The 8,101-nt window shown below is 42.0% G+C and overlaps 1 protein-coding gene across 7 annotated transcripts in view; it reads right to left on the reverse strand.

Annotated features, from left to right (window-relative positions):
• Nucleotides 1-978: 978 nt before the first annotated feature.
• Nucleotides 979-8,101, reverse strand: part of Rnf115 (ring finger protein 115) — a 91,202-nt gene continuing 84,079 nt past the window's right edge. For all 7 annotated transcript variants that reach the window (XM_048813893.1, XM_048813894.1, XM_048813898.1 and 4 more), the window contains 5 exons: nt 7,787-7,858; nt 6,507-6,579; nt 5,483-5,576; nt 2,978-3,093; nt 979-2,242 (listed from right to left, as the gene is read on the reverse strand). In XM_048813893.1, coding sequence (XP_048669850.1) covers nt 2,111-2,242; nt 2,978-3,093; nt 5,483-5,576; nt 6,507-6,579; nt 7,787-7,858 — 487 coding nt within the window. In that variant the 3' untranslated portion in view covers nt 979-2,110. The remainder of the gene's footprint in view (nt 2,243-2,977; nt 3,094-5,482; nt 5,577-6,506; nt 6,580-7,786; nt 7,859-8,101) is intronic.

An 8,101-nucleotide genomic window follows, 5' to 3' on the forward strand; every position in this document is an offset into this window, starting at 1 on the left:
TCCACTGCAGAATCTGCATGAAGGTATAAGTCACTTCCTTATATAAAGAATTCTATATTACACGTATGTCCTGTTGGTTGTGTTTCTCTGAAGAACTCAAACTCCTTAACATAAAATAATCTGGAAGCCCGAGATGCTGCCCATTATAGGAAGAAACACTACAAATTCATAAGTGGGATGAGTCTCATGGCCCCTATCAGTGCAAAACATGTGAAGAAAACTTCAGACAATTTAGTCTGGTGCTTGCTATATTATACATTAAAAAGGCAGATTCCTATTTAGCACTTTGCTTCCATTCTTTGTGAAACTACTCCTATCCTTTAGTTCTCTAGTTGTAACTAACCCCAGCCTGTCTCAACATTAGACACTTAACAGACAAAAATTTCCAAGCTGTCAGAATTTTTTCCAAGATGGCTGATACTGCTCTACTTGAACACTGCAATGGGCTTCAACCCCAGCTAAACAGAGGTTAAACACTGGTGACACACTCTCGCCTGCCCACGTCCTCTCCACCCCGACACAGAACCAGGGTCCTCCCAGGCTGCAGTTCTGGCTGACCACAATAACCAGATCACATCCCCAGAGAGCCACCGCCACAGAGGTCGAGAGCGCATGAGAAAGACCTCTCATCCCTCCGGTCCCACCTGGACCAGACCTTCGGGTCACAACTTTTAGAGGCAGGCTCAAGTTCAGCAGGCTACTCTTCCCACTTCTGTCTTCCCTTTCCAACTCTGTCACCCTTTAGCAAAGTACAAAGAGACCTTTAGCCCCCTCCCTCACCCCTAAACCAGTGACAGTCAACAAAAATTGAGAAGACTCTTAGCCAAGAAAGAGATTCACCAGAGAGTGGCAGTCTTGCTCTGACCATTCTAAACTATGAAAAACTGATGAGACCATATAAATGGTGCCATTTTTAATACACCACAGCTGTTGTATGTCCCCACTGTGTCCTTTTAAGACTCTGAAGTTCAAACAACATTGACATTCTTTCTTCATTTATTCAACTTTAAACACTTGAAGAGCACACATATGGGACACTGTTAGCTTAAAAAGTAAGGCCTACCTCTTCCAGGCCAAGTTGTTTTGGGCATGATCACATAATCAGTTTGATTCTAAGTGTTGCCAGAATCAAAGCAGAACAGAAAAGTTTCCAAGACGAACAATGGGCTTTAAAGATTAAAAGACAATGTAAAATCTCAATTCCTAAAGAGCACTGAATTACCAAAAGCAGTGAACTGGATATAGAAGCAGTATGAAATAATTATATTTCTATGAGAGAAATTATATTAAGGTTCTTAAGACAAACAGTAAACAATGAGTTAAGGATCATAAAAAAAAAAAAAAAAATCACAGAACTTAAGATTTTAAACATCTGTCTTTCTGACGCTACTTGCTGCCCAACTCATTCCCAGAAAGGAACCAGAATCAGATTCCCAACAGCACAAGACTCTCAAGACATGTCATGTTTCTAGGGAAACTGCACCTCTTCAAAAATTAAAAAACTAAAGTCTACGACAGGTTACCTTTTCCTTTCCACTGTAATTTTTCTTTGATTTGTGCTCTGAGGATTAAAACAAAACAAGATCCTTAGTCTCAAATTCCTGAATCAATCTGACATCACCTTATTGCTAATGTGGTCAAAAGTAGATGCTTCTGTACAATAAAGATAACAGGACCTGACGTCAGCAGGACTTGAGGGCTCTGGTTCCTCTGTGTTCACTGTAAAATATACTAACGATGGGGTAGAAGGAGGCTGAAGGAGGAGGTGGGAACATCCATCCCAAGGAGACATGACAGACAGCAGGACCCTCGCTAGACTTCAAGGAACTGACTCTCTTCAGGCAGGGGCAAACCCACATAGTTAAGTTTCACACTTAAAAAATTATCACTCTGAATTCAGGAGTAAGAGGCATTTGGTTGTGATACAATTCAATCGGTAGGTACTAACTTTAAATTTAGAGAAGAAAAACACTCATTGTGTTAATATTATGGGTTGGGGTTTCTTATGTGATTCCTAAATCCATCTACTATTTTTTGTTTTGATAGAATCTATAGCTATGTTTTAAGAAGACTACCACAGACAGCCCTGGTTCAGGTGTGACCTTTAGTTTCAGAAAGTCCATCGATCATGTAGCTGGCTGTCATTGCTAAATCTGTTGCTTGCAGAGGCCTCAGAGCTCTGGGTTTGCCGCGTAGAATCCTCACCATTTAAACTCTTCCTACATACAGGACATGTGTCATGCTGAAACAGAAACATATTAATCCATATGAATATCCGGTCCTGAGAACTAGGGTTCTGAGCTCTTAAGAAACCCTGGAAGTTAAACATCTAAAATTATGACTCGACTCCCAGAAAGACAAAAGGCCAGGCAGCTCCTCAACAGAGCTGGGCTCCAAAGGCGTGAAGCCAGGATATCTCCCAAACAACACTTCAAGCAAAATCAACAGAATTCTAGGCCACCTAATAAATAATAAGTAACACTTTCCCCCATCATTCCGTTTGAGGTCCAAACACAACTAGCTAGAAACAGCAACTTGAGACACGACAGGAGCTGTAACTGCTCACTGCTCTTCCATGCCATGTACATGAAGGGCCGGCAAACCTTGGCAGGCCACCCGCTCTGCTCAAACCATTCACCTCTACCCACGTAGCACAGAAGCAGCCACAGAACCACAGGCTGTGCACACATCGGCACGGCTTGTGTACCAACGGGACTTTACTGACAAACTCAGCTGGCAGGCCACAAGGCCCGTGGGCTACAGTTTGCTGATTTCTGGTCAAACAAGTTCCCAAGAGATGGTAGTCTAACAGAACAGTGGTGGTAGTACTGGGAGTTAGTCATGGTTTATGGGGCTAAAATCTGACTTATCTGGCTCTTACATGAACTGATAACTACATCCGTACTCTGAGCCATCTCCACAAGAAAATGTCCCTTACATGAGTGCCTCATTGCGGATGACGGCTGGCTATACTCACCAGTTCTAACCATGGCACAATACAGCTGCTGTGAAAGAAGTGATTGCAGGGTAGCTGCCGGACTTCCTCTTCAACTGTGTAATCTTCTTTGCAAACTGGACATTCTAAACCCATATCTGTTGGAGGAAGAAATGCCTTTTATTCATTTATCTATCTATCTATTTATTTTTATTGATTTCGTTTTTTAAATACACGACAGCAGAATGCATTACAATTCAAGAAATACCTCTTAAAGTAATAAACAAAATGAAGGAAAAAAAGAATGTCTCTTACAATACAAGGAACGCATAAGAAAGGACACAAGAGACAAAAGTAAAGCTGCCTCTAAGTGGGAGGTAGATAAAAAGCCTAAACTGCAAGCTGGGCGTGGTGGCGGGCGCACACCTAGGATCCCAGTGGCTGGGGCGGGTGGGCTGAGGCAGGAGGATCCAGAGTTCAAAGCCAGCCTCAGCAACAGCAAGGCCCTAAGCAACTCAGTGAGACCCTGTCTCTAAATAAAATACAAAATAGGGCTGGGGGTGGGGCTCAGTGGTTGAGTGCCCCTGAGTTCAATCCCTGGTGCTCCCGGCCCAAAAGCATGAATTGTGTTTCAAAATGATGGGTAGAAAGGTCGTAATAGACAGGGACATGAAAAGCAGAACAAGGAATGGGACCTACTCCAACATGATCTAGACCATGATAAGTCCACTCTGTAATGCAAAAGGTTGGAAGAAATAAACAGGCTTAGGTGATCTGGTGAAAAAACCAGGAAAGCATCTTCTCCAATGTGTGACAATCTTTGGCAGTCACAGTGTCTGCTCAGGAAACACTGGCAATCTGTGCACCATGACCAAGGGACTTATCTCAGCAATTTTATTCAGTGTCTCAAGCCACTTTTGCCCTGCTCTGTTTCACGTCATGCATCCTTTTTCAGCGTGGGTGCCCTAAATTCCTCTGCAGAAGTTGTTAATTAAAAGCTGTACCAGGAGGTGGTGCTACAGAATTACAAAGACCAAGTCTCGCTCAGGCCTCTAAATCAAGGGACAGGAAGCCCTCTTTCCTCAGAGGAAATGATCACAAATTACACTGGGAATTCTAAGCAACAAATGATGAATTTCCCAAGTTTGACTAATAACACCAACTACTGTACTATCCCAGTGGCTGGGATAGGGCTCCATGACTCAACAGTGGTCAGGGAATTTGGACCACGAGTTCCACTTAAATTGATTCCTTCCTTCCTTCCTTTCTGTTCCCACCACTTTGCCTTAATTCCAACTCTTAATTTTCATGCCAAGTCTACTTCTACTTCAATATTCCTAATTCCAGGCCTTTAACCCTCAAAATGTTTCTTATACTTTGCTACCAGCTAACTTTCCCTGATACCAGCTTCACAGGAACCTTCAACTCATTCTCATCTGGATTTTCAGCTGGCACATCAAATCAACAAATTCAAAAATAAAGACCATCACATCTTCTCCTTACCTAAACCGGGCCCACTCACTCCTCCTCCTTCCCTAATGAACCACTCTTACTGTTACAAATTGTGAAATCTGAGAATCATCTTGACCCTGCCTCCTCTTTCAACCCATGTTACAATCGGCGAGGAAAGCATTTCTTCAAGATGAACTTAAACTGTACCTTTTCTTTCTGTTAGCATTGCCACCATCACCTGAACCCCTCACCCCTCCTAGACTGCTACAGAGGTTCTTCAAGCCCCATCTTTGCCTGCGTTCTCACTTCCACTCTATTTTACGTACTAACTTCTCTAAAGACTAAGCTTCCCTAAAGAACACTTAAATCCCTCTTTACTCGTTTCGAGGACCTATAAAACCTAGTGCGTCCAGTCCTGACTTCTCAACAAGGTCCCACCCTTCCTGTCTAGTCATACTTTCTACTACTCCCCAAATCAGATTCTATTTCAGGTCTAATAAGGTCACTTTCCTGTACCTGACTCAAACACCATGTCTACGCTGATATTATTAAATTAGTTAATGATTTTCCTTAAATAGAATGACCTCAGATTGTCCATCTTGTCTTTAAATCTTCTTTGACTGTAAATCTAAATTTACAGGGAAAGAAACCCTCAGTACAAAATTATGTTCCTTATCATTGAATTCCTTCAGTGCTTAAAAATAAAACAGTATTTATTCTAGTGTATCTAAGCGCACCTGACACAAAGCAAAAGAAAAGCAAATATATTGTTTCTCATTTGGTTTTTTTCCCCTTTCCCCAAGATCAGTATCATCTGCCCAATATTATTTTCAACACTGTTTTTAGTCAGTTGATGAGTTTTGCTTCTAATAATAAGTTCTTCAACTGATGAGAATCAAATCTTAAGGGATATGGTGACTGCCTAGGAAACACCTATTTATTTACCTAATGAAAGGGCAGGTAGCTTTCAATTCCAGTACACAGGGTTAGAATTTTAGAGGGCTATAGCTTCACCTGAAGATTCCTAGTGTAGGAAGGTACTGGGATTTGGGCAGAGGTCATCAGATGACAGAGTAAATATGAAAATGAACCTACCAACTTGTTCCGGAGTTACGCTCACTGTTGGAAGAGAGGTGATTTTTTCCTTGTCAGCTGGGGGAGGCCCTGTGTTTTCCAGCTGTCCTAAAAGCTACAAAAAAGGAGAAAGAAAAAGAAGATGTGGCAGACATCTCAATGTCCCTGGAGAGGGAGCCGCTCCAGCTGAGAACAAACAGTGAAGATATCAGAAATGTTAATTGCTCTTACTTCCGCAAGGCTCTGAAGGTTGGGTTTCTCTTTTTCTGCTGCTAGACACTTACAATTGCTTTACAATTTCAGAGTGACATTAGTATAAGCCTACAGACATACCCATGATTGCAAGGTCCACTTTTGGGCATAAAGCAACTTAAGGGTGGCAAAAGGGTTGTGATGTCATGAATAAAACTACAGCTTAATAAAAATACTTAGCTGGTCCAAAAACGTCATTCTGCTGGAAGAAAGAAAAGGGTGGGAGTATGGAGAGTGGCATAAACTAAGCCAAGAAATAGGTAAATTACTGCCTACATCGAGACTTGGATAAAAATGACATGCTTTTGACACTTGGCAATCCACAAGGGAGATGAAAAACCAAACAAATTTAAATGAACATAAACAAGTGGAAGCAACTGTACATGGCGTGGGAAAACCTTTTTCTCTGCTTCCTTCCCCTACTTTGCTCCATCAAGCAGAAATCCCTGCTTTAACATTTGAGACCCTCCTGTTTTGTGAAGTACTTATTTACAGGATTTCCATAGGACCGAACAAGAGGCCAAAAATACAATGTACTGTTTGTTATAGGAGAAGTCTTTAGTTTTCTGGAGGTGAAGCAATCTTCTAGAAATTTCCTTGGACCTAGTAGGTACATGAATGCTGAACTAAACCCACAAACCCTTTATCCCTTTAGTAAAGTGGAAACCCCAAAGCTCGAAATATTAGAGAAAGCAGAGTGATTGCCATTTCAAGAAAGTAGCAGAAGGAGAGCAGGAAGCCTGTGGAACCACGAGACACACTGAACAGACACCCTCAAAAGGCAGCTCCTCACCTGGGTTACAATGGCATCAAGCCCTGTCTGACCCCAGGCATAGTCCCCAGGGTTGGAGTGCAGCATCCCGCTCCTATACGTGAGATGAGACAGAGAGCATTAGATGAAGTAGCCAGGCTCTGCCTTACACTTCAGAAAAACTGGCAGAGGGTTCCTGTTTTCTCACTCAGAGCTTGAGAGCCGCTAATCTTCTAGAATCAAGAGGCAAAGAATTTCTCTGCATTTTTAAGGTCAAACTGATTAACTAGAGATAGCCTCTCATTCTCTACAAATTTTACTTAACTGAAACCTACAAAGTAAAGCCACCTGAAATACTACATGACACCCAGAGCAAGAAGAGAGGCTCATTGCCTGTTGGCCAAGGAAAGTCTGTCTCTTCTCTACCCACGTATATCCAACGTAGGACGGAGCTGCTTTCTAAGGAGAGTTTTCCTTCACAGCTGGCTACAATCTATAGCAGACTTCCCTCACTCGAAGGGCTGCCCATGGTCCTGGACAACGAGAAGCTTTCTAGTAGAACAGCAGCCACAGAAGTCTCCCTGAATCACACCTCAGAACAATTACAAGAGACTTGGCAGCACCTTGTTCTTGGTGCTGCTGGTACAGTACCTTGGAAGACAGAGGTCCAGACTCTGATCGAAACCCATTTAAAAGAACTAGAGGCTGGAAAATGGGGTAAGTATGGGGAAGGACCAAGGACCCTCTGAGCAAAGGAATCTTCTCGGACAGAGAAGTAGCAAATAACTGTCTATATAAGAAGAAATTCCATTTTTAACCCCTACTATGTAAGTGTTAAGTGTCACTCTGATACTGAATTATAGCCTTTTGTTTCTTCTGATATTCTTTCTTTGGAAAAGGAAAGTTAATGTTATATTTTCAACTTCAGAAATTCTTAAGGATTAAAGGCTTCCTGTATGGTCTAGAGAGGAAATTCACAAATCAGATACCAAGCCTAGCAAGGACCACTTCATTTCCCTTCTCAACACAACCCTCAGACCAGAATATAAAAGAAATCAGACATGCCCAGCATCCAAACCCAAGTGTCTTGGGGAACCAGGACAACCCTCCTGAGCCTGAACAAAATAATAATAGTAACAACAACAACAACAATATAAATTGTGACTAAGTTTGGGCTCGGGAGACAAGGGCAGTGTAAGAGCCTTCCGGTCACAACTACATACTCACCAACATAGTTCTTTCTCTCTCTCTGTATAGAACAGAAACTACAGCACCTAAAATGAGGCAACCTCAGCACTGTAAGATAGAAATTAGTCACTTACCAAGAAAAAGGGTGTGGTGATCCTGGAATTGCAGAATTTGCAAGGAATCCTGCAAAGATCTGTTGCATTATTCTGTTAAAAGAGAGAAAAAAAAAAAAGTAGATAAGACAACCGAAGTACTCTATAGATATCCACACACGGACAAATCCAACTGCTTCCCTAACCCACAAATGGCTTTCCACTATTACAAAAGAGAGCATCAGAAATCAGTCTGCTATCTAGTGGTGTGTGACTTTGCTACTATGGCTATTTTCTAGACTTCTAACATCTTAACAGATGGACAGATTTTTGTGAATTAGGCTGGAAAGGAATCAT

This window comes from Marmota marmota, unplaced genomic scaffold, assembly GCF_001458135.2.
Source record: "Marmota marmota marmota unplaced genomic scaffold, marMar, whole genome shotgun sequence".
Taxonomy (NCBI): domain Eukaryota; kingdom Metazoa; phylum Chordata; class Mammalia; order Rodentia; family Sciuridae; genus Marmota; species Marmota marmota.